This window comes from Pangasianodon hypophthalmus, chromosome 1 (assembly GCF_027358585.1).
Source record: "Pangasianodon hypophthalmus isolate fPanHyp1 chromosome 1, fPanHyp1.pri, whole genome shotgun sequence".
NCBI classification, from domain to species: Eukaryota; Metazoa; Chordata; class Actinopteri; order Siluriformes; family Pangasiidae; genus Pangasianodon; species Pangasianodon hypophthalmus.
The window spans coordinates 1,202,160-1,229,025 of NC_069710.1; the positions used below are offsets into that span (position 1 = coordinate 1,202,160).

The 26,866-nt window shown below is 38.6% G+C and overlaps 1 protein-coding gene across 8 annotated transcripts in view; it reads left to right on the forward strand.

Annotated features, from left to right (window-relative positions):
• Window positions 1–26,866, forward strand: part of ptprub (protein tyrosine phosphatase receptor type Ub) — a 187,797-nt gene that overhangs the window by 149,991 nt on the left and 10,940 nt on the right. For 2 of the 8 annotated variants that reach the window (XM_053232649.1, XM_053232683.1), the window contains exons 15-26: window positions 1,074–1,103; window positions 1,244–1,404; window positions 2,454–2,641; window positions 7,917–7,989; window positions 8,229–8,305; window positions 12,011–12,028; window positions 14,666–14,702; window positions 15,543–15,640; window positions 17,114–17,230; window positions 22,467–22,621; window positions 22,893–23,028; window positions 23,577–23,726. In XM_053232649.1, coding sequence (XP_053088624.1) covers window positions 1,074–1,103; window positions 1,244–1,404; window positions 2,454–2,641; window positions 7,917–7,989; window positions 8,229–8,305; window positions 12,011–12,028; window positions 14,666–14,702; window positions 15,543–15,640; window positions 17,114–17,230; window positions 22,467–22,621; window positions 22,893–23,028; window positions 23,577–23,726 — 1,240 coding nt within the window. The remainder of the gene's footprint in view (window positions 1–1,073; window positions 1,104–1,243; window positions 1,405–2,453; window positions 2,642–7,916; window positions 7,990–8,228; window positions 8,306–12,010; window positions 12,029–14,665; window positions 14,703–15,542; window positions 15,641–17,113; window positions 17,231–22,466; window positions 22,622–22,892; window positions 23,029–23,576; window positions 23,727–26,866) is intronic. The other 6 variants (XM_053232719.1, XM_053232760.1, XM_053232782.1 and 3 more) reach the window with 5 other exon arrangements.

The following is a 26,866-nucleotide window of genomic DNA, read 5'->3' on the forward strand; positions in this document are numbered from 1 at the left end:
TTTTTAGATACAGATACATTACTTTTCATCATCATAATTTTCAGATTCAAACTGGGATGGTCACTTTTGTAGGAAATCTAGGTTACATAACTCACATAGTAATACTACAACTGTAAATAAAACCAGAATTAGTTTCCTGTCTTCTGTGTCTCAAAAGGCGGCCTAGCTGCCGCACAGGGCTTTCATCTTCTGAGATTACCTGGGTGTGAAATGTTTAATTAAGAAGAGGTGCAATTCAATTACTCACTTAATTAGACCCGGTCTGACATTAGTCTGACCCAGAAACGATCTGATAATTGGGTGGGAAAAAGTTGTGCTATTGGAGATAATTAGTATTGTTCTCTAAAGGTCTCCACATTAAGGTGAGGAAAAAGCGCATGATCCACTGCATTCAGACTAGCCCTCACTATCCCTACTAATTTTGACATGAGTCTTTCATCACTTTTGGATGATGGGAAAATAAATTGCATAAGCTTCAACGCAGGTCTAAGAATCCCCAGGATTACTGCTGCTAACATGTCAGATGAACGTTATATCATTGTTGGCTCATTTGCAAACTGTGAAATGTAGATGAGTGGCTTAAATTACTGGTGAAAAGGAGACTATGATCTTGATCTGTGACCATCAGCACTGTTCCTGGACATCTGTTGTCTATAGAATTCCATTCGAACAGGATTGATATGGCTGATCAAATAGAGTGATCTGGAGCTGGTGTGTAGCAGTGGCAGTAATATAGTTTGGAGGATTATAGACCTGGAGACCACTGTGACTGTGATGGCCTCTGTGGCTGTTAATAATAAAACTCTCCCTGGCCTTTGGATGGTTCATTAAAAACTAACAAGGTAGCATATGTGATTAGGTCATATCTTTGGCTACCATTTTTTTTTTTTTTTTTGTCACTGCTGAGGTTTAGCATGTGTCACATTGCTGGTGTGGCCAAAGCAAGCCTCTGACAGCATGTCATTCTTCACACTAATCAGAGCACTGGCAATGCTTGCATCTCATGTCGCCTCTGCCTTATTCTCTTTCTTTCTTTCTCTCTGTCTATCTCTTCTCTTTCTTCTCCTCTCCAGAAGGGACTACTACTCTTACTCTTACTATCCGTAAGTGGCTTTTCCTCCATTGCACACCATCATTTCCCATTGTGTTAGCAAGCATTGTTCTGAGAGCACTTCAATGGCATAACAATCTCTCTCCCCTCTTTTTTGCTGTTCTTTTCCTTTCTCTCTGTTTCTGTTATCAGTAGGAAGCCGGTGAACATGAATAAGACTCCCATTACGTACAGGCAGGAGAAGAGTCATATGATGGGCTCAATGGAGCGCAGCTTTGCAGACCAGAGCACCCTGCAGGAGGATGAGAGAATGGCTCTGTCCTTTATGGATGCCCACACCTGCAGTACCCGGAGTGAGACACACACACACACACACACACACACACACACACTTGTACACACACATACATGTAATAAATGAAAAGCACATGAGCACAAGAAGTATGCATAGCATTCCTGCTTACAAACTGCGCTTCCTGCATAAAGAGCATTATTCACGCAGTGGCATTAGAGGCTCATCTCTATATGGCTTCTACATTCCCACTGTGAGCTACTGCATAGTCACGTACATTTGTCATGCATTTTACGACCCCAGAATCGCAGTGTGGAAAAACATCATGCCCAATTTCACTCAGGTAGCACGTACAGGCCATTTAGTGCTGAGCTCCAGAGTTCACTGACCCATACTTGAGTGAATACAGCTCAGCCTGAGGTTTACCATTTTCATTCTGCTCAACCAGGATAGGCAGCAGATTTGTATTAATGACTCATTTCTCCTACATCACCCCCTGCAGGAGTCCAGGCCTTAAACTATGAATTCTCTCCTTGGACCACTAAGCACCTTTTACACACACATCATAACAGGAGAGGAAGAGGAAAAGTGCTGAGCTCGAAGGCTACTGAAATATATTTCAAGCAAAATTAGAATATATGCCTTGTGATTCAAGCTTGTATTTTTCTATCATTTCAATGCTGGGAAAACTATACAAGATGGAAAATGGGGCAAAAATAGAAATAATTCATTGGGCCCAAGAGTCTGATTCAAAGAATGATTAATAGATGACGTTCAAAGAAGTTTTCTTGATCAAAATGAAGCTTTAATGACATGTCTCAAAGCTGTCTCACTTACTCTCCCAAGCACTGCTACTTATCTGGGTTTCACTATACTGGCTTGCTAATTAATTTGTACACCCAGCTAGAAAACTTTGTAAAGTTACTCACGCTTATGTTAATTTATAATTACAACGAAGCTAAAACAAATAAAACACATGGCAGGGGTTTTGATTTTTGTGCCTAGACAGCAAGTGTTACTCATTATTTACTACTTAGTGTAGAGTAGTCAGGGGAGTGTGTGTGTGTGTGTGTGTGTGTGTGTTTTGTATTTATGAATGTTTCTCTTCAGGTGATCCACGCAGCTCCATGAATGAGTCAAGCAGCCTGCTTGGTGGATCACCGCGGAGGCATTGTGGCAGTAAAGGTTCTCCATACCACACGGGACAGCTTCACCCTGCTGTACGTGTAGCTGACCTGCTGCAACACATCAACCAGATGAAGACAGCAGAGGGCTACGGATTCAAACAGGAGTATGAGGTGAGTGAAACAGATGTTCAGAAAGCAAATCGCATGTCAAAATGACCTGAGATTAGGCTTGTGCGATAGAGACCAGTTTGATCATCCCTACATGCTCTTGCACTCCCACGATATTATTGCAGTATGCTAGTAAGAGTTATCACTCAAAAATACACCAAGTCTTTGGTGAGAAGTCTTTTTCTCCTCAACATACTGGAGATGAACCAATGGACATATGAATCTGCAATGAATTGCGCATGTGTTTTGAACTCTCAGAGATTAACCGACACCGCCAAGAAGTCCTGCCCCCTTCACCCAATCTCACATGCTCCCAAACAGGATGTCCTCACTGTCAAGGTATATGGACAATGTTTTGAGTACATTAATAGGAAATAGAATCTATCAATGTACATTTTCGACTTAGATAACATTAGAAAAGTATATAGTTAACATCAATTAACTATGTTAGGGATAACACTGAAAACACTGAAAATGGATGGCTGAAAAAGGTCAAAACAAAAGAAAAGGCCTAAAACTTTTACCTAAGAAAAAGGTTAAAAGGTTAGGCTTGCAGCAAAGTGTCAAATCAGACACTTAGGTTAATGATGATGATGATGATGATGATGAAGTAATTAAATAAGCTTTTTTGTGCTCCCCTGCACCTGTCAGCATAAATATGTTCAAACACTTCAAGCAGTTTTTGTGATTTCCACTGCCAATAAGTATTTCCCGCCTGCACGGCTAATATTATCATGCCCTCCTGTACTCTCTTTAAAACTGAAATGGTGGAAATGCTCATTTTTCAGTCTGTATTTTTTAGGCTATCAGTCTGAGATGAATACCTCATTAGACACATTTTTGGTTTAATTGCAAGCAGGGAGAAACCTATATTGCACAAGCCTACCTGAGATGCTTCAGTGACACTTGCTTTCACATCAGGATTAACCTAAATCCGATATAAAGAACCGCTAATGGTAAGGCTACCCTTCCGAAGTATTTATAAATATCTCCTAGCCGTCCCCACAGATTTCTTCTATTAATTAACGGAGCTTGAACTGCACTTGTGCTTAGTGTGGTGTCAGCAGCTCCACTGAGGGATATTAATAAACTGTCAGTGTTGGAGTGGATGGCAGTGTTCATTGGCAGCAGATGTCTAGTTGCAAGGGCTGTAGCCTTGTGGGAGCTTGGTGTCAGTCATCTGTTCAGAGCAAAGGTGTTTTGTCAGACTGGACCGCAGTGTAATACAAGCACCCTGCTCCTCAGCCTGAACACACATACTTGCATATACTTCACACCCTCACTGGTCCCACACATTTAATACGTTCCTGGTATACTGCAATGACATATGAATGATTTAACACTTGTGACATTTAATTAAATTTAAATGCACATTATAAGGTTTGGATAGAATAATCCATTGGTTAGTTGATACTATATTCGTGCTGATTTACTGAGTGTGTCTCTGCTTATAGGAATAGGAATGAGTAGATGTGATGTTTATTTCATTGGATACTTGTTTATTTCATTGTCTAAAACAGGTGTATTGAACTAAAATTTGTAAAGGAAAAGTGACGTAAAATTCCTTATGTATGGTATGGATAAACAGCTAACTAGAGTGAATGGAGACAATGGTTAATTTTTAATGTGAAACCATTTATTATTAGCTTCTGACTATAAAAAAAAAAAAGACAATCAGAGGGGTTATGTTTTGTTTCATAGTGGCACCCCATGTTACCACTTTTGACTAGGGTCATGGACTCTATTTTGAATTTGAAGCAGGGAGAACAAACGCATACTTTCCTGCTCATTAATCTTTTCTGAATTAATGTCACTAGCCCTATAGCTAGTCTCTGTTCTGGTGAGCTGCCTTCAGCAAAATAAATTACATAAATGCATGTGATTGGTTAAAGCTGCAACGGAGATTGTGCTACCGAAGCTACACTGGGTCATGTTTTCGAAAATCTGTGTAGTTGACCTACACAGCTCTGCTACAATGTTTTTTAAAAGTCCTTATTTTGGACTGCACTGAAATACTTCTGAAATGCCACATCTGGACCACGCAGGTTGACATGTTTTGGTTTCAAAATGTTTGGATTACTATCAGTACTGGAAGATGCACAATTGTTCAGAATTTTCACATCTGTACATCCTTAGTGTTCTTTCATAATGTTGGGTTGCTGAGATGAAGTAATGTTCTTGTAATCTCTTTGTTTCACTATCCCAGACCCTTTTACTTCTCCCCCTCTATCCACCTCTGCCTCTGAATCAGATTTGAACTCTGTTAGTCATCAACAGGTGTTAGGTATCAGAATTACAGCTCACATGGTGCTGCCCAATATATAGCAGTACTGTAGGGTAGAAACAGCGATGAATTAACACAATATATAAGTGGTGTCATGGTGGTGCAGTGGGTAGCAACTGCACAGCTGCAGGGTTCCCGGTTCGATCCTGAGCCTGGGTTACTCTCTGTGGATTTTTGCATGTTCTCCCTGTGTCTGTATGGGTCTCCTCTGGGTTCATAGTCCTCACTGTGCAATGTGTAATACAATGCTGTTTATCTAAAGTATGTATGATTCATTCATTCATTGATCTTTAGTCTTTAGTAAGCACTTTATCCTGGTCAGGTTGGCCTGGATCCAGGGAAATACCCCGGATATGATGCCAGTCCATTGCATGGCACCATGCACGCACACATTCACGCCTATGGGAAATGTAGTGAAGTCTACTGACATGTATTTGGGAGAACAAGAAAATAAAAGCATAAAAAAATATAAAAACAAACGGTGCACAAACAGTAGCACAATTTCATGGTAAAACTGGGGACCCTGGAGCTGTGAGGTGCCCACACTACCTGCTGTGCCACCATGCATGCACTTTAAAAACATGTTTTCACCAAAGTTGAATTTGAAGTAAACTCTGTTAGTTATGTATATATTAATCCAATTTAAAGTAGTCCAGTGTGGTTTATTGAGCTTTTTATGTGGCTCTGAATGCCTTGAATATGTACTTTTCAAGAGGTCATTGGAGCACATAAGAATAAATGCTTCTCAGCTGAATACTTCCCGTGTCTTGCCAGTAATTGAGGTAGCAATGGGCTGACTCACTGTGAATGAGGGTGCAGCTGATGTATTTTATCAAGATGTAAAGTACACTTAAAATCTTTGTTATAGTAAATAGGACAGAGCAATGTGAGTGGTCCATTGGGCTTTTACCATGTGCATTGGTAAAATCATCACTTCAAGCACTCTTCTCCTCAGAGATGTATTTGTATGAAATGCAGGCTCTACTGTCCCTGATGTCAGCATCTCCACAAACAAAGCTTAAAGACTAAACATCTCTCTGTGCAGTGAGTGTACCCATATGATCTATTTCCTATGAAGCTGTGCTCGTGGGCTCATTAAACTCCCCTCCTTGGGTGAATCTGACTAGGCCCGAGATCAATATCCCACACTCGGTGTGTATGCGTTTGTTTGAGCTTAGTTATTTTTTTGAACCTCATAATGGGAAGAGATGAAACAGAGGGCAAGGGTTTGAGCCTGACCCTAACTCCAGCTCATAAACCATATTTCCCAGTGGAAGAAGAAATCGTGAGTATTGCTCTAGTTCATGACAAAAGGATAAGGAGAGCATTGTCAATGATGGATTAGGAAGATGAAAGAGGGAGGGAAGGAGGGAAGGAGGGCAGGAGGGAAGGACTGACTGATGGACGGACGGACAGAGGGAGTGAATTGAATTTTGATGGAGAGAAAGAGTGAATTGAGCCTGCTTATACACAAACTCCTGATTTTTTCATCTAGGTCAAGGTTAAGATGTGTGAACTGTTTATTGATTGTTTCGTGCTGGTACAGAGCAGGAGGACTTTCCTGTAGATTGTGTGCCTTAATTTATGCTTTACATTGATGCTATTTAAAGGTACCAAGCTAAATGAAACGTTGGTTTATAGCATAATATTGATATCCAAAATGTTCTATTTGATTTCTAATAAAGAAATTAAAATTGCACTTTTAGGTTTATGCCATTTTTAACCTAATTTGACAGATGATTTGTACTGTAGGGAATAAGATTTGTACTGTAGGGAATAAGTTTTAATTTTAAATTAAAACATGCAGATGGAGGCTTGGCTAGTATTACATCATCCAATAACCTTCAAATATGGGTTATCTACTGATTAAACAAATTTGTTTTGAATGTTGGTACATCTTTTGTGGAATAAATTAATTACATTTAATGGCTTAATAGGTTTTATAACCTTAGATAAATTGGTAAGTTTTGGATCGAACTACAATTAGATTTGTATCTGAAGATTATACTCGTAACAGGACACGGTTTGGAAGTCACATCCTACCTCATTAATTGTGGCAGCATTGCTCTAGCTTATTGCTGCTGGAGGATGCAGACGATGAATCCTAAATAAATTCACTATAACTTTGGGCATGAAGGGTCAAAACAGTGCCTTCGCAGGTCTATCATTGACTATAATGTACCATAAATCCTGTTGTTTGCTCTGCTGTGAGCTTTCCTACCTGCGTGTCATTTATTCAGTGCTAGTAAACAGTACTCTCTTGGCATGTGGCATGTTTGTGCTTAACAGCACCAAGGAGCCAAGTCATGAGTGCAGCACTAGCTGTAAAGACAAGGTAGCAGTGTGTAATCTTAGTCTTTGTTACTTGTCAGGGTGTTTTAGAAATTGGTTGGGATTTATGGGTAGAGTGAGCGAGAGAGAGAGAGAGAGAGAGGGTGGGAGGAAAAAAAAAACTTTTTAAAGTCTACTCTTCCTCTCACTGAATGACAGCATAGTGATTTCTCAGGCTACAAATTCTCCACTTTGCCTTTGGTATTTTTGAAGACCACTATGAGGGATGGAGCATGCTGGGCTGTTCGCAGGGGGACTATGGCTAATGAACGTTTATTTTAGCGCATTGCCATGGCAACACAGGAGGTACTGACGGGCATGAAGAAGAAAATGTGATTTTTTATGACGTTATAGATTGTGTTCTTTTTTCTCTTTTGGTCTCCCATGTCAAAGGAAGAAATTTCATTTTTGGAAGCTTTTTGAGTTTTTTTTTTTTTTTTTTGTTCCAAAGCCCTAGCTTGGTCCATTGCAAATTTTAGTAGTCCACAGAGACACTAATGCTTAGAACTATTTGCAACAGTTTGAATAGATTTTTGTGAAACTGTGACTGATTAAGAGGGAGAAAAAAAAAAAGTTTAACTTCCATCAAGCAGCGAGGTCATTTTTACACGCACATTTATATAAGAAACTGACACATATGGCTGTTAATTTTTTTCATCCTAGAGCTTCTTTGAAGGCTGGGACGTCACAAAGAAGAAGGATAAAACAAAGGGAAGACACGATACTCTAATGGACTGTGAGCCATGTTTTTTTTTAATCATTTATTAACAAACATTATTTTTCCATGCTTAACAATTATGTTGTATTTTGGTATTTATACAGAAACATTTGTAACAACCACTTAATGATTTATGTTTTTAAATGTTTTCAGTTACAGTCTCATGTTGCTTGCAAGAGTTATATTATTGCGTAACGTAGTGAATATTTAATTGGGGTGTGTGTGTGTGTGTGTGTCTGTGCATGTGCGCATTTTAGATGATCGTCACCGCGTGAAGCTGCACCCACTCCTTGGGGATCCGAACTCCGACTACATCAATGCCAATTATATTGATGTGAGTCCTCAGTTTTGCCTCTCTCCAGAAACAATTCCAGTGTTTTTGTTCTTATCTGCCTTCGCTTCAGTCTGTTCAATATCTGGATCAGCTGTCTCATTCTCTCTCCCTGCTCTGACCTCAGCTATTGGAGACATTATTTCCAGACAGAGCTCTGAACTCACAATTGCTTTGTCCCTCCAGAGAAAGATTTGAGCTTGAGCTTTAGGTGGTTTGCTGCTTAGCTTCATTCATCCTCTGCAACATTGATTGAGGTTCTAGCAAATCTCCTTTGGGAAAGATCATTGTCAGATATGTTGTTTATGCTATCAGTAGACTTTTTGTGTGCTTACATGTTTGCATGCCTTTTAAAGAGAGATTTTCTTGATACCATTTTCATTTTAATAGTAAGAACCCTATCAGGGAGTTATGATGGGTGTTATAGTGTACATCTTATATGGTTTTCTGCTCACTTTATTAGTATTTCTACTACAGCACTATAGCTGCTAACAGGAATTCATTATTTTTGATAGGTCAGGTGTTGTTTAATTTTCTGTAACAGCATGGCTCTGACAGTAGTTCCCTCTGCAAGGTTTATATTAATGATCTCATTCTAATGTTATCATTTCTCTAGTAACAACTTATTCACAGGGTCGTGTATGGCAGATGCTCCAAGGTTAAAAAAAATAAAAAACTTTTTATTTAAGAAATAAAAACATAATTACCTATGGAGATGTTTATTTAACATTTATGGAAGGAGTCTCCAGTGTCAGCACTTTCTAACCGAGGAAGAATTTAGAAGGAAAGTCTTCAGGAAAGAGGACTTGTCATCTTACAGGGAAACATTTTGTCTAACTTCAAGAAAGGTGATAATTGTTTATAGCTGCTATAATGTAAGTGATGCAATATTAAATGCAACTACAAACGGTTAAAAAGCAGAGATATCATTCATTAATACATTAAAAATTGTAATCATTCGCAAACTGCTGTGGTGTAAATGGAATAAAATAAAACATTTCAGAACATGCTGTTATAGAAAAATAATCAGGGATGGTTTAGTGTGGCGTGGCCCGATACGAGTGCTTACATAAACCGTTCAATATCACATCTTTTCTTTTTTCACTTCTTTTCATAGACATCTCTTAATCCCTGGGGAAGTTCATTTCCAGACTTGCACAAAATCTCACTGCTCACCTTGACCACCTTTATATTTAGACTAGAAATTGTGCAGTTTCTTTGTGTTGTCCTTTCCTATAGTCTGTGTCAGAGTCCTACAATGGAAGTCCTACAATGTACTTTTGGCTCAAATGTTACAAAAACATCCATTTAAATTAGTCAAAAAGCAAGCAAACGTATGCATATGCTTTCTGAAACCATTTGTATTTACCGTGATCAATACTTTAATCCCAAACGCTGTCTGGCCCTTATGCATGCATTACTTAATGAAAGATTGGGTTAGGTAATCTTTGCCATAAATAATTCACTGAGCTAATTACACTAAAATATGTTGGAAAAGGAATGGCCATAAATAGTCAAAAAGCCATCAAAAGAACAAGCAGCAGGGAATAATTACACTAGGTAACAATTTTTAATGAATTTATTTATTTTGTTCCTGGGTAGTAAGTGTTATTTCCTAATTGCTTATACAGCAAAAGTATAGAAAATGGTTATTATTCCCCCCAAACTTTGCTTTTGTGACCAGGACAATTGTATATTGTGAAATGTACTTATTTTCATTGAGAAAATGGGCAAATTTGCATCTTTCTTTTTTGACATAAAGTGAAACTGGTACATATATTTTCTTCTGACCTCAAAGAGAATTACAACAGCATCAAGACATCGCTGGATGCGTTGAAGTATGATGAGATCGGCTGGGAGGTCATTGGAGTCTTCAAAATGGTGGAATTACTGATGGGTCTCCAAGGAGGTTTGACTAAGTTTCCCTACCATCTTTGTCTCTGGGACACCGAGACACACTACCAAAGGTGGGACTGGCCACAGTGGACTGATTTCACTGTGGAGAGGAAGAACATCGAGTAGGAGTCATTGGTGGACCCTGGGAAAGTGCTGATGCCACCACTGAAACAATTTGTCACAGCTGTAGGTAAGGAGCCTGCAGCCTTCAAGACTTCTGTATTAAGCTGTCTGAGGCGAAAGTCAGAGCCGGTGTCTTTGTCTGACCACAGATAAAGATGATCCTGGAGTGCAAAAAGATCCCCAAAAAGCTCACTAGGAAGGAGAAGGTGCTTGTAACAGCTTTGTCGGAGTGGTTCCAGGCTTTCTGTGCACTCACAAATCTGAAAAAAAACAATGAGGAGCTGGTTGAGACTCTGGTGAAGAACTACAGCACTATAGGCTGCAGGATGTCTCTCAAAGTCCATATCCTTGATGCTCATCTTGATAAATTCAAGGAGGACCTGGGAACATACTCAAAGGAGCAAGATGAGCTCTTCCACCGGGATATACTGGACTTTGAAAGCCGCTACCAAGGACAATACTATAATGAGCATGTTGGGAGACTACATTTGGGCTTTGTGAACGTGATTTTACAATATAATCGTAAATCTTGAAAATCTACTCGCCTCTAAATCTTTTGTGGTCATTTTTGTATAACTTTACATACTAGTTTTGATTCCTATGTTTTTTTCTGACTTTATGTGAACAAAAAGAAGCAAATTTGCCTGTTTTCTCAATTAAGATAGTTAAATTTTAAAATACTAATGTCCTGGTTACAAAAGCGAAGTCTGAGGGGATTAGTAGCGGTTTTCTATACTTTTGAGGCATAAGCAATTGGAAAATAACACATACTACCCAGGAACAAAAATTGGTACATAGTGGTATTTGATGATTAAAAAATAATGATGATAAATTTGTGAATTTCAGTGTTTTTATCCAACTGCACTTTTTTTTTAAATATGCAATAAGGAAAAAGAACATAAAAATAAAACATGGCGCACACCCACATTGGTGAACCCATGTGCTTGGTCGTTATCCAGAGCTGAGAATCGCTAAGGTGCAGATAAAGTGCTGGAGCTGACAGGATGTGCTGATGTTCTTGTTGTTGTGTTTTGTTTTGGTTAAATGGCGAGTATGAAGAGGGTTTAGAGAAGTGTGTTAAGGTGAGTTCAGGCCCTTTTAGTTAGACTCCCATCATGATGATGGTGGCCATTAAAGTACAGGGCACACAGGTCTAAGTTTTGTTAGCTCTGCACACAGCCTATTTGAGGGCTTTTTTCCGGTGTTCTTAGAGTGAGTTTCTGCCAAAATCCCCAAGTTATAAGGGTATAATTTTGTAGCAGGGCAAATGGGTGTTTTAGAAGCCATAACTCTCAGATTTTTTCCCCTCTTCTACTTTAAGGTTTAAGAGAGTGCACTTTTAGTGTGATTCAGCATGTTAAATTAGTATTTTAAGTTCTTTATTAATGCACACATTGAACAAACATCAACTCTTCGTATTCACACACTGATACCAGTATATACATCCATTTCTAATGTTGTACGTTAACACTTTCTCCCTGTCTCTCTTACTTTATTGTTGTCTCTCCCCATTTGTGCCTCTCTCTCTCTCTCTCTCTCTCTCTCTCTCTCTCTCTCTCTCTGTTTTCAGCTTCCTCAGTGTAATGTCAGTCCTCCTCTTCCCACAGCTCTTTCAGCTTCTCATTAACTAGTCTCTGTCTTCTCTTTTTCTACCCCTTCTCCCCACCTCTACGAGTTTGGACCCTGTAGATTCGGATAAACAGGGAAGTAAGTACCTTGCTGCTCTTTCTTCTCTCTTCCTCCTTTCCTCCCTTTCCATTCTTCCCACTCACTCTCACTTTACCCTGTTTGTGTTAAAAGGTGGAATGTCTCCATTACCAGTTGACACCAATAAATCATGTGAAACATCCATGTGAACATCCGTGCTTTCCGTCTTTCCACCCTTATATCCACCTCTAAAAGAGCGTGAGCTCCTGGACTTCTGTTCTGCGCCTAACCTTTTCTGTATCTAATCTCATTATTTATGATGTGAAGACATTCTGGCACACAGAGCAGATGGCAATACTGAAATGTTTCTTCTTTACAGCATTTTAAATGTGTAAATAAGAGAATTTTTAAATTCTATAAATATCATAATCTCTGAAAGTTTTTGAGCACATGAAGTTTCTTATGTTTTATTACAGTTTAATCACCATTATTGCCAGATTCCAACAAAATGTTACAGAATATATATTAAATTAGGAAATCTAAATCTTTATGGAACATGTTGCTAGTCACTCTCAGTTCATAATAAGACATTAAAAGTTTTTTGATCATTTTATTGAACCTGTTAAGGCTATAGACAGTGCTAGTTTTAACTGCAAAACATAAATATATGATGTCCTTATTAAAGATTTTGGCCTTTTCTGATTAATTTAGATTCACTAAATATTTAATAAACATTTTTCAGTTCACTATTGCTTGGTTGGATTTTCATATTTTAGATTATTTAAAATGAGGCTTTTAAACAAAAATAAAATATACAGTGTTAGAAACTTTTGACTTTATAACTTATGTATTACATGTACAGTAAATCTAAACTCTAATAACTTGCTATTTTTCTGGCCAAAATCAGCTTAATTCTGTCTGTTTCAGAACCTTTCTTAGAGTCAACATGTCATTTTAGACCTGTGTTTGGGATACCAGACATGAGATACTTTTTTTGTCTAGCCCATCTGTACCAGTAAAGAACAGCTATAAAGAATATCAAGTAGTAGTCACTTAGTTTTACTGACATTGACAGATGCAAGATGAGGAAACTAAAGTACAGCAGTCAGTGTCGGCTTAATGCTAAAGCAGTGTGGGAAAATCTTTTTCTTGTTTGTTTTTTTTTTCTTCTCCCCACGTGTCAACTTCCAGATAAAGTGCATGGGAGCTGACATGCTATTATGGAATCTCTCTTTCTGTACTAACATTGGCTGTAACATAACAGCCTTGTACTCTCACACCATTTAGTGCTCTGTGTGTATATATAAAAAATCCTACTGTTCAGTCAAAGGTAATATAAAATTGTTTTACATACTTTCACGGCTCTCTCAAAGGTCCACAAACCTGATCTAACAGCATTATGCCAAGGGACAGAACGTGAAGACTCCCTGAAAGAACTTCTCTTTCTTTCTGCTATCTCCTGTTCTGAGTCAGCAGCAGTGGCAGTTGTGTCTCCATGAATTTAATTATTGTCTGTTTAATGAAAACATATCGGATTCTCAGCAACATTTCCAAATAGCTCTGTAACAAAAGACTGTGACAAACCGCTTGCTTTGCAGTACACAACACATTTCAAGTGACTATCAGGGCGTTTTCACACTTGGCCAATTTAGTCCACACCAGGACCAATTCTAGGCTTATAATCTCAGGTTTGCTTCCAAATAGAGGAATTTCTTCGGAACCACTGATCGGTTATGCAGTTCCATACGTCCATACGCTGTCATGTTCATGTGTGCAAAATTGTAGGCACTAAGTTCATCCATTTTTTTTCCCTTTGGTACCAGCAGTCAAGCAGTGAAGAGCAGCTCTCGTGTCATGCAGAAATACTGCACAAGCTGTTTTCATATAAGAACGTTTTTAGTCATGCAGGCTTACATGAGACATGCATTTTCTGCAATACTCTCAGTGCAAACACACACGAAAAAAGTGAGCCAATTACAGTGCTCTAGTTTTTGAAAGTCTGTTTTTTACATCAGTAAGGCTTTCAGTTTCCTCTGCTGACCATAAAACAACCATATCCCATCATCACGAAACTTGAAACAGGAAGGAATGTGACAAGTTGAACCAATCATCATACTTGTTGTGCAGCACCAAGAGCAGATAGCTTTAACACCTGATGTGGACTGCACCACGGTTCAGTGGAAGTGAGCCCCAGACCACCATTGTCAAGAGGACAAAGATCTAGACCACTCCAGGGCTCAAAAACAGCTTTCACACTTCACCAAACATATCAAAGTCTTGGGGCAAATGGAAAAAAGCAAGTGTGAAAATGACCTCAGTCTCCACCACTGTTGAACATTGCAGATATCTGCCAAAAATATGAGTATAAATATCTCTGATCTGTGGTTTTGGAGTCAGGTGCTTCTTTTGAGAGCATTGTAGATGGATTAATGTATTTGGACGCTTATTTTAGGAACACTAAATTGAGACTTGAGTACAACTCACACATGAGCCATTGACATTGTTGTAAATTAGAGAGGACAGTTCCTAATGTATGCTTGGGTCATTGATTAACACTTGAACAGGGAAGGAAAGCAGAGCAAGAAAGAGACAGAAATCGAGGGGGAAAGTGGAAAGTAGTGTAAGAGACAGGTGTTCATCTGGCTTTGGCTGAGGTACAGATGGCATTCTCAGCATGTCCACTTGCTTCTGTTTCAGGGCTACCATCGATCCAACCACTTCATCGCCACACAGGGTGAGTATCTCTGCATGCCCTGGATTGAGCCGTCAGTGCATCCCTGTCTGTATGTGTGTGTTCTTGTGAATTAGTATGGTGTGTAACGCCCATCCAAACCCCAGGGGTGAGAGTAAGTCTTTCTCAAGCTCTGTGCTAGTCTGAGTGAGTGAGTGAGTGAGTGTGTGGGATGATGCACATTCTGACTGAAGCTAATGGCTGCTGAGCTGTGGTAATTATAGCTGTAAATGTTATGTAGGGCAGTGGGAAGGGAGACAGGCCTGCAGAGCAAAGGATCACTGCCTGCTGTTTTCATACCCGAGTCCTCCACCATCTCACGCTGCACAACACCTGTGAGCCCCTGGACAAGGGCCTAGACTCTGTGGGTGTGCATGCATGCCTGTGTGTATGTGTGTGTGTGAGAGAGAGAGAGAGAGAAGTATGACACTCTAGTGTATGAGGTCCCTCACAACCTCTTGATCAAAGTCACTCAAGGTTTTCCTCTGTGCTTCCTCTCCTTACATTTCACACTGCACTAAATAAATCATTGTCTGCATGTGGCATGTGTGTCTTCCCCTATTGAATTTCCAGGCGCACTCACTCACTCACTCACTCACTTGGTAAGGGAAATTTGCTTTCTCTCCTAGCAAGCCACATCCTTTGCTGATGTTCTAAACCGTTCTTCTGTCAGCAAAATGGGCTGCTATTGAATTACTCCCTGTGAAGTGCTGGATTACAGAATTGCCTCATAACACACAATGACACTTTAAAAATGAAGCTCGCTGTCTAGAGCACTGATTGCCACAGAATCACTCGTGTGTGTGTGTGTGTGTGTGTGCGTGCATGCATGTATGTATGCAGGACCCAAGCAGGAGACAGTGTACGATTTCTGGAGGATGGTGTGGCAGGAGAACTGCTTCAGCATCGTTATGATTACCAAGCTTGTGGAGGTGGGCAGGGTATGTTCTGGCATCTTTTTCAACTTTACTAGTCCAAGAAACAAGCAGAGCACACAACTAATACTTATTATTATCATTATTATTATTATTATTATTATCATAATTATTATTATTATTATCATAATTATTATTATTATTATTATTATTATTATTATTATTATTATTAAGGGCAAGGCAAAAAGGCCTTGAATGACTATCCAATATTACAATGGCTCAGAACTTGAAAGTATGACGATGTAAACTGCATGGCTTTGCAATGTGTTTGAGTCCATTTGCTTTTTAGTAGTGCATAACAGGAAATGATGAAAATAAGTGAGGAAGTAGTTCAAAACTCGGTGGGCTAGATATTGCACTATGGACATTTTTTTTTATTTAGTTTTATATAGTTTCTATATATCAGGGGTCAGGAATACATGGCATAGACCTGTCATTCTACATGATTCTAATATTAGACTACAAACTAAGCTTAACACTGGAAAAAAGATGTTTAGTGTAATCAGTTTGAAACAGTGGTTTGGGTATGTTGGTTTAAGAGATCAGTTAAATTCAAACAACAATGCCATTAAAAATTAATTTCAACCTAATCCATAGCTTTACAGATTATCACATGAAAATCCCCCTTTATAAACAAATATGAGAAACCCAATCTGTGTTAATGTAAAGTCTTTTTTGGCTATTATAAAGCTAAATCTGCTAACTGTAATATCTTCAAAATGTACACTGAAGTGTGTGTGATTGTATAAAATTATGGCATTGTTCATGTCTGCCAAATGCCATAAATGTGTTCTGCATAATAGACAATAGCCTTAATGCCTAGGTATAATGTCAACCTTATCATCTCTGTGCTCATGTCTGCTCTCATCCAGTGCATTTGATGTTATAGTTTTGTTCCCTTCACTCTGAAACAAGGTTAGGCCATCTCAGCATTTCAGGCATAATGCACCTCCATTTCCTGCGGCACACACAAATCACTTCTTTCAGGCTGCAAATCACTGCTGGCAGAATGCTTTTAAATGACTAGCCTTGTGTTATTATGAAATTGGTATTCTGTTATGCCAAATAGCTTTTGTAGTATATGATAAAACCTGTTAAAGCCAGGCAAGGAGTGATGCCCTCTGTACTGGCGATGACACTTATTATACCTGTTATGATCATATGGGGGGAAAACAAACAAACAAAAAAACAAACAAAACAATGGCGTTTATGAATTGGGTGATTCAGGTTGTTAGATGATGTTAGTTTTCTGACTGTAAGGCCATAATGTTTTAAACTATGAGCTGTTTTATTTTAAGGAAAATGAATGCTATATTACGATAATAGTGGCAAGAGTAACAATTTTTCAGTCTTTGTGTCCAGTTGTCTATTTTTCTCCCGAGCACATTGTGTAGTATCATTCGTGAAATAAGTAAGTCTCTTCCAGGTGGGATTGAGTGCACCTAACATGTGTTTGGTGTGTGTGTTGTGTGTGAGCAGGTTAAGTGCTATAAGTACTGGCCTGATGACACAGAGATGTATGGAGACATCAAGATCAGCCTGCTGAAGACAGAAACTCTAGCTGAATACGCAGTACGCACCTTCTCCTTAGAAAGGGTGAGTATGACGATCTTGGCAGTACACTACTCGGACAACACAACGCAACAGACCCAGGTTAAGCGCTTATGTGTGCTCTTTTTGCTCTTTAGTCTATTTGCACTTGGACTCTAATAATATACTGCTTATTGTATTATAGTATTAAACGTAAAAATTACATTATACGCATCATATAAAATTACAAAAGTAATGAATGAGAGTGATACCAGACATAGGGTGTGTCATATACTGTATGAGTACAGTAAGCAGTTAGATTATCAGTAATGCAGATTGGAATTAAAAAACAAAAATTACAGCCTTAAGAACCATGTCGGTAAAAACTCTATTGGCTCTGGTAGAAGTGAGAGCAGCGTCTCCACCAAATTGGATGAACTGCTAATTAAGGTGGTCAGTTTAGCAGTACTGTGTATAGAGTATAAAAAGAACCAGGAATCAAATACAGTCTTCCAGGAAACTAACATTTTTAATTTAAGTGTTTTATGAGACACTTTTTTGTCAATTTAATTAAACCAATTAAACCAGTTGGTGCTCCAGATGGAATTCACCATCTTAAATCACAAGTTGCTTCATATTAAAGGCTTTAATGCTGATTAGAAATCCACAAAGAGAAGTCTCTTTCTTTTTCAGATCTTGACATCATATATACACTTTATGACCAAAACTGTGTGGACACTTGACCATCACACCCCTATGTGCTTGCTGAACATCCCATTCCAAAACCACGGATATTATTATGGAGTAGGTCGCCCTTTGCTGCTATGCTCCACTCTTCTAGGAAGCCTTTCACTAGATTTTGGAACATGGCTGTAGGGATTTCTGCCCATTCAGCCACAAGAGCATTGATGTCGGGTGCGAAGGCCTGGAGTGCAGTTGCCATTTCAATTAATCGCAAACGTGTTCAGTGGGGTTGAGATCGAGGCTCTGTGCAGGCCTCTCGAGTTCTTCCACTCCACCTTTCGCAAACCATGTCTTCATGGAGCTCAGTTTGTGCACAGGGTCATTGTCATGCTGGAACAGGTTTTGGTTAGGTTCCTTAGTTCCAGTGAAGGGACATGTTAATGCCACAGCATATAAAGACATTCTAGAGAGTTGTGTGCTAGAGCACTTTGTGGAAACAGTTTGGGAAACGCCAGCATATGGGTGTGTGGATGAGTGTCCACATACTTCTGGCCATATAGTGTACCTTGTCCAGTGTGAAGAACTGGAGAGATGTCCCTGTTATGATGTTCTACATAATGATCCTTTCCAGACTTATCATTACCAGTGTGGTCAGTCCTGGGTATAATCGCTTATGTCATAGATTCTGTGTCGTTCTTTTTTTAGGACTGGAACAGTGGTGAATAGTGTTTCGTGTTGTCTGTGAGGTAGCACACCCTGGTACAGTAAATCATAAAACAGCCGTTACAGCAAACCACTCATCTGGGAAGGGCAGGATTACTGGTCATTCCAGCTGGTTTATTGATTGGTGGAGCACTCAGGCTCTGAGTATTTTTTGTATTTATGCTTGGGGCAAGAGCTACCTCAAGGTTTTCTGCGTCTCCTAAAATGTGTATAAAATGTGTACAGTTGGGCGAAAAAGTTTTTATTCATTATCTACATGCACATGCTTTTACTATCAGCACACTGACACCATCCATCTGTTGCTTTTCCATAGTGCAAACTTATTGTTTTTTATTCATATATTTAGCTTCTTTGATAGTCATTTTGGCATCTTATTAATTTCCTTTTTCCTCTACAGGTTCTTTAAAATTAAACACACCCCAGGGTGTATTGTTAGAAAAACTGGTAATTTGTTTTTGTGGGATTATATTGTCAGGGCAGAAAGTGATGTATTATGTCCACTTTGTTGCTGCGATAAGTAGCGCATCCCAGTTTGTACATATAATACAGCCCTGGGGCATAGTGCTGCTGAAACCAGTGCAGGATTTCACTCACATGCAAACTGTTTTTATGGCATGATGGAGCCAGTTAAAGGAAATGTTGATCAGTTGATCCAAGTGTAAGCTCTTGGAATAGAGCCATAGCACGTATCGAAGGATTTATTTATGTGACTGGGATAAATAACCTTCTGATGATAATTCTTTAGGACTTTTACCAGGGAACACTGGCTAAAACTCTGCTGAAGGAATTTAGAGTCTACTGATATAGAATCAAGCTGATTAACGTTGAGTAACTTATGAACATATAGAGCTATACAGAATGGTACTCCAGGAAATAAATGGGGCAGAATTATTTATCATCATGCAAAATAGTTTTAGCATTCTTGCTTTTACTTATATATTACCACCTTTACCTTTTTAATTTGAGTCTTTTTTCTCTATCCAGGGTAAGCATTGATTAAAATGTAACTGTACACAGTGGAATCCAACCAGGCCTTCTTCATCGCCAAGCCAGACTTACTGCTGTATAACTGCAAATCAATTACATTGGCTTGCAAGTTGTAAAGTTTATTGCACAGTGAGAGCAAATAGCTTAACATCACACCAGGCAGTGGAATGTATTTTATCCTTTTTAAGTCATAAGGGCTCTACATTTACTGCATGTTTTCTAGTTTTACCTCTTGGGTCCTTCCTAGAGATTTGCCTGCCCGCATGGAGAGACTGGCATGGACTTAAGTTCAATAAAGACTGGTTATATTTTCCCTGGACTAAATTAATCCCAAAGTAGAGGCTAGTCTCAGCATTAAATACATTCTTGTGGGGGAAGAGAAAAGTGAGACAAATTTCTGTGCCATCATCATGTACATTTTCAAGCATAACCATTTTTTCAGTGCCTAGTAAGTGTCCAAAAAGTCACACAAAGGAGCCCAACCATAACTGCATACATTCTATAAAGAGAAAACACTTCAGACAGTACAAACACTAAAATTTCCACCAATTGCATTGTCCCATACATTTATTAATTGCAATTTTTTATACATTTTTTAAACAAGGTTTGTTTTAGAGTTTGCTGTGTGTTACAGAAGACAACACTGTGTGTATATCTGTTTTTTTTTTTTTTTTTTATTATCTCAGTATTGAATTTTGTGTTATATTGTATAGGATTTGTATTATCGATCTACAGTCAGCTCTGGAATTATGGGTAACCTTCCAGAAAATGAGCAAAATCAATATATAAAATGAATAATACATTCAATGAGTAATATTTTAAACTTAACCATATTGAAGAACACTTGTTGTGGTATCATGGACCGCTCCTCTATGCAGATATCAGAACTCCTTTTGATTCAGACCGCAGGTTTTCACTGCAAAGATTGGGATGACTGTTGCAGAAAATTGATTTTGTGTTTCTAAAGCCATTTATTTCTGTGTTGAAATATCCATCTATGTCCAAGTACAAATCTGGCAGCGCTAACAGATTTCAGGCAGAAATACTCTGGCACTTCTCACAATTCACGATGCCACCAGACTTCATAAAAGCCCCTGGAGCAAAACAGCGCAGATACATCAATGACCCACCGACATATTTTACGGTAGATTTCAGCAAAAGTGTAAATGTGGTCCTGTGTGACTCGACATTTATGCTTAATGTTTAAAAAAAATTACAGTTTAGAGTGAATTGCATAAATATCCCCCCCTTATAATTGTCCATAATATTGAAGGTGGAGGGAAGCAATATTGTTTGCAAAATCATTTACAAATTAAATGCGTAGTTTCAAATCGATAGCGTAAGTATTCACCCCCATTGCCATGAAACCCCTAAATTAGTCCTGGTGCCATCAGTTGCCACCTGTGTACAAATAAAGTTTCACATGTTTGTAATGTATAAATACACCTGTCCCTGGAAGACACCAGATTTTGAATATGCCTAGAGGAGGCCATTCACCATAATCAGTGACCGGTTAAGGAGTAAAGACATTAGTCAGAAAAGCAACCAAGAGGCTGTATGTATTTTTATAGCTATTATCCGACTTCTGCAAGTCAACAATGTTTTTTTGGATGTATAAAAGGCTTGTTAATTTTCCCCATGGTGATGGGGAATGAGTTGGTCTGTCTGTCTGTTTATCTACATTTTGGAAACAGAAGAACCATGATACTATCCCACATTAAACATGCACTAATGTGTGCGTGCACGCACACACACATACACACACACACACACACACACACACACACATACACATGCAGGCTTTCTGTACCTGCAGCTAAAGCAGGACTGAGGACTGGATAGAAGTGAATATAGAGGAATTAACTGGGTTTAGCCAATCTCCATCTTCTGACTCGCTCCCTTCCTTATGCTGCTGTGTGTAGGTACAGCGCTTACAGAGGACTTTGATGTGTGCTTTAGGAGTGCACAGTGGGTCTGTCTGTCATTAAAAGTGACAGGTGTGTATGTGACAGCACCGCAAAGAGGGCATTACTGCTTCATTGTCACACAGCACTTCTGTTTATTCAAATTGGCTGGGATTGGGTATGTTGTTGGGTATGGGATTGTTGTTGTTGACGTACTGGCCACACCCACAAACATGCTTATAAGCTTATAAATTAATCTCTGAGCCCTAATTTTCCACATTGCTTGTGTATAAGGAATCAGATTTAAAGCAGAGATAGAAAATGATGCTCTGTGAGGAGATCTCAGGGTTCATCTCTGGAACAAATTCTTTAGGTTTGCATATATTACATTTTGTAAACAAGATTTTAATGACAAAAAGGTAGTAAACACACACTAACTAGATCAATGTAGAATATAACCTGCTTTATATTACATTGGGTTATATAACTTGTATACACACTATGCATATTACAATGAATAATATAAATATTTGGTCATAATTACAGAATAATGGTGTGCTGTCTAGTGTAGCGTTCATCTCAGTAACACATGATTTTGACCTTAAACTAATATTTCTTCAGCTGAAGTGCACTAAAAAAAGTGCTAGTGTAGTACATTGGCAATATACTACACTACAGTATACTACTCTGTAGTCATATTAGTCATAAATTAGTCTTAAATTGTCTTGCTTTCATGTTGCATTGTATTATATTGCATTCTCCCAGTTTTTTCAGGCTTAAAGGAAAGTGCTTGTCTTTAAAGGTAGTGGTGAAAAACCCATCTCTAACACATCTACTCGAGAAACCTCTGGCTAACTCAGAGGCATGAACTACATGCAGGTCATTTTATTAATCTGAATGGGCTTCTCAGAAAATTTAATGTAACTACCTGTGGTGTTCGACTCTGAGGAAAATATTGAGAGACTTCCTGTGTAAATATTGCCTTTGTGCTGTGTGTGTTTCAGAGGGGTTACTCAGCCAAGCATGAGGTGCAGCAGTTCCACTTTATGTCATGGCCAGAGCACGGAGTTCCATACCATGCCACAGGCCTGCTGGCCTTCATCCGCCGGGTCAAAGCCTCTACACCAGCTGATGCTGGCCCTGTGGTGGTCCACTGCAGGTACACAAATACCTGTTTGTCACAACATGCTTGGCATCATACTCATGCTTAGCACACATGCTGTAGTGACCTTGACCTGTTCAATTCTTTGGATAGAGAGAAACATCTGCAACTCTACCACACGTAGCAGGTCAAGTGGCATTTTGGGAAATGTTAATGTAATAACACCATATAATCCAAATAGGGTTGACTGCTGATGTGCAAACATGTTTATTTAGTAATGCATCACCGCTTAGCTCTGTGTGTGTGTGTGTGTGTGTGTGTGTTGCAGTATGGGGGCTGGCAGGACAGGCTGCTACATCGTGCTGGATGTCATGTTGGACATGGCGGAGTGTGAGGGAGTGGTGGACATCTATAACTGTGTAAAAACTCTCTGTTCCCGTCGCATCAACATGATCCAGACAGAGGTGACACACACACGTACACACACACACATACAGTACATATACACGGTTTAGAGACACAAGGAAAAAGGTTGCTGTCATGTTTAAGTAGTGAGTAATCAGTGTTCAGCTTTAGAGCATGTTTTAAAGATTGCTAAGCCAAGTGACATCAGCCTTCACTCCATTCTGCCTTGTGCGTGTGTGTTTCTTTAGCCCACCCGCTATTTAGATCTCCAAACAATCCAACAATCATTTGGTTGTTTATTATATTTGTAATCATTTACTTAGACGCCTTTATTAAATCAATTCTGAAAGTATTTGTTTAGAGCAATTTATCTTCATGCACACAGTACAGTTTGAAACTGGTTGCATTTAGCAAATGTTTCATTTATTTCAGGGCACGTTAGAAAAATTCTGTCCAACAGCATTTTATTCACTTTAATCAGGGTATATAATGCATGCAGTTTTTTTTTCTCTTTTCAGTTCTGCTCTCGACACTGTTCTTATACCCACTTTTACGATTTCTCTTTTTCTCTGTCCCTGTCTCTGCCCCTGTCTCTGCCCTGATGCAGGAACAGTACATATTCATTCATGACGCCATCCTGGAAGCATGCCTGTGTGGAGAGACAGCTATACCAGTGAACGAGTTTGCGCTCACATATAAGGAGTTGCTAAGGGTTGATTCCCAGAGCAACTCCTCACAGCTCCGAGAAGAGTTCCAGGTCAGCAGAATGCTTTGTTTATCCTTAAACCCAGAGAGCCTCCAATTTCGGTTGTAGATGACCGTAGTATGGCACACAGGCTTCAATCAATAGTCTGATTTCTGCCTTTGAAGCTATAGCTGTAGACAATTATTATATTATATGAATATATTATAGATTATTTTAGACAGAATAATTTCACTGATTAAAACGTAATATCCTATGTATTGAGTAAATATAGTGGGTATGAAGTCTTTTTTGGGATTTACTTTAAATGTATGTAGTATGCTTAAATAAATAAAAATAAATCTGAATTCTGTTTATTCCATAAAATAGCACAGCGGTGTTTGTGCTAGTATTTGCTCTGTCTGTGGAGGGATAAAATGATAACCATTTGAATATTAATGAGCCTAATATACTACATTTTTAAATGTGATTTTAAAGGGATATAATGATGTTAATATGCACTAAATTCAGGCAGTAGCCTGTATGCAAATATTCATCGATCAAATACAATCAAAGTAAGATTAATCAAACAAGTGCAAATCACTGCGCAGAACCTTAAGTACTGCATCTTTTAATAAACGTCAACTGAGCCTAATTTGGCAAGGACAGGCACAAAGTGATGGATTACTCAACAACCCACCCAGGTATTCCTTGAGGACGGCCCCATGAGGTGTCCTGAAAATGTAAATTTGTTAGCTTTTTTACTGATACTTAGTATTACAAACCACATGTTAAGTAAGGCAGTCTACAAATGAAGACTAAAGACATACCTTTAACACTTATATTGACTTCAAAAAAAAAAAATCCCTTGTCTTCTATGCTTTCTTTCACATTGTACTAATCCCCTCCTGTAGCATCTGAGCTAAATGGCATTCTCATTCCCTGACCTAGAGAGCTAGCATAAGGACATGTTTTTATTTATTTATTTATGTATTTTTTGTAGAGAATTCACAGCACTTCTGTAAGGCCACTCTGTATAAGCGTGTCTGCTAAATGCTGGAAGTGTAAATGTAAATAAGGGAGCCATAGTTAGATCATCATTTGGCTGATGTACGTTAGACATTTAGTGAGAGTAGAACTACAGACAATGATGATTATTTCACTATTTGGTGATGGTTTTTCTCTTTTAAGTCTCTCCTCTTCCCTTGTTTTCTTTCACATACCATCTTGGGCAGTTTTTTTCTCATCACTGTTGGGCTCAATAGGGGACGTTTAATGTAAAAAGCACTATATAAACAGCAGTGAATGTTTGCACTTCAGCGACAGTGTAGCCTGCAACGAGTGCATGTGTAAAGGGACAGCTATGATAGGACAGCTATTTGGTTCATTACTAATGAATGTTATTGCGTATTTATTTTATACTAGTGGCCTGTGTTTTTATTTGCATTGCAGTGTGGAATGGTAGTCTCTCAGTGTCCAGGCTTATGTAAAGCGTAGAGGGTGGCTGATGTGCGAGGAAATTATTATTCAGAGCTTTGAGCCAAGAACTCATTCATAATGATTCACCAATATTTGTGAAAATTGTCCATGCACTTTGCAATCATATCAGAGCCTCAGCTCAGGCCTGCAGTCTGCAGATGTGTATTTATATAACATTTACGCAAAGAGGGGAAATATAAATAAATTACATAATAGCATTCTGCTAAGCACATGTTTGTGGAACTTGCTTCTGTACTGCCTTATATTATTTCATTCATTTAGCTTGTAGTGACTTGCACATAGACACACGCCAACACAAATATATATTTGTTTCTCTATGGCTTTGTTAAGAAAGGCAGCTCAGATCTGATTTTTTGGAATATTTTACTTTCTATTTTCTGCATTATCTGCAATCTGACTTTTTTTTTTCCAGAAAAAAAAACCCTAGTCACATTTATGTGTTTCAAATCTGATTAAAATTAGATTTTGGGACATATTTTGGTTCTCAAGGGCATAAAAATCACATTTGAATGCTTAAGATCCAATGTTCTACTTTTAATCATGTGACTTTCTAAATTTTGTACTCCCCACGCCATAAAGACGCACGCCTGCACCGTTACTATGACAACCAGTGCGGCTACACGAGAGAATGAGACTACAGTCCAAACAGAAATCTATTTTGTTTACTTATAATTTGTAATGTGAGCATTAAGAGGACCATAAAAAGTAAATTTAGATTTTCCTTGCCGTCTGAACAAAACTTATGAGGGTGAAGTGCAGAAAGTCAGTTAGTGAATTACATAATATTAAATTTGCTGCAGATAAATAGATCATTATAAAATCATTATAATGTCATATTAGTGCAAGGAGAAACATTGGTTGTGTCCAGAATGGTGGATAGTGTTGTGTGAAGTGTATCTGTGAAGCTGCAGATTGAGATAAATGCTGTGGTAAAAATGATTGGTAAAATGTTCCTAACAGCACAAACAGTTGAATTTTGACACTGTTAATGTCTCTGATTTATTCTGGCTTTAAGTCTTATTATTGCCTGATATACAGTACTGGCAATGACACTTCTTTAGTCTTTATGATGAGCAACAGACTCTGTGTGCAAACTGCATATCTAGAATCGAACATAGACCTTTTATGAGCTTTCCTGGACATGAAAAATAAAGACGTGACACCACACAGCTGACCAAAATAAACTGAACATCCAATTACTGGGTCGTCAGTTTGAATTGTCTACTTATTTATGGTCCCTCCTATAAAAACAGTAAGGAATATTTGCAGTAAAGTTTATGTTTGTGTGAATATGTGCTCAAATGCCTTTGAAGAGAGAAGGATTTAAGGTTTGGGGTTGGTTAATTGTACTATTGATTGTGCAGTAGGTATTTCCCAGGTTATAGTACATGAACAGATAAGAGCACTTGCCAAATCTTTGTTAGGATTTTTACGAATTTTCGCTTAAGGGAGTAAAGCTGGTGTTTATATGCTATCACTTCTTACAAAGCAGAAATCTAGATTGACATTTAAGAGCGCAAACACTACTACTGTTTTTTTTTAATGCAGCCCTAAAACTCCGTACTCCTCTCTGTTCTTTCCATTTAATTCTTAAAGTGCATCTTGCATTATTATACTCCGTATGAATTATAGAGCAATTATCACTGTGCTTCCTGGCTTTAATAGAGGGAACAGGCTCAGGAACGTGTTGGATAAGAGAGGGCTGACTGCTGTTT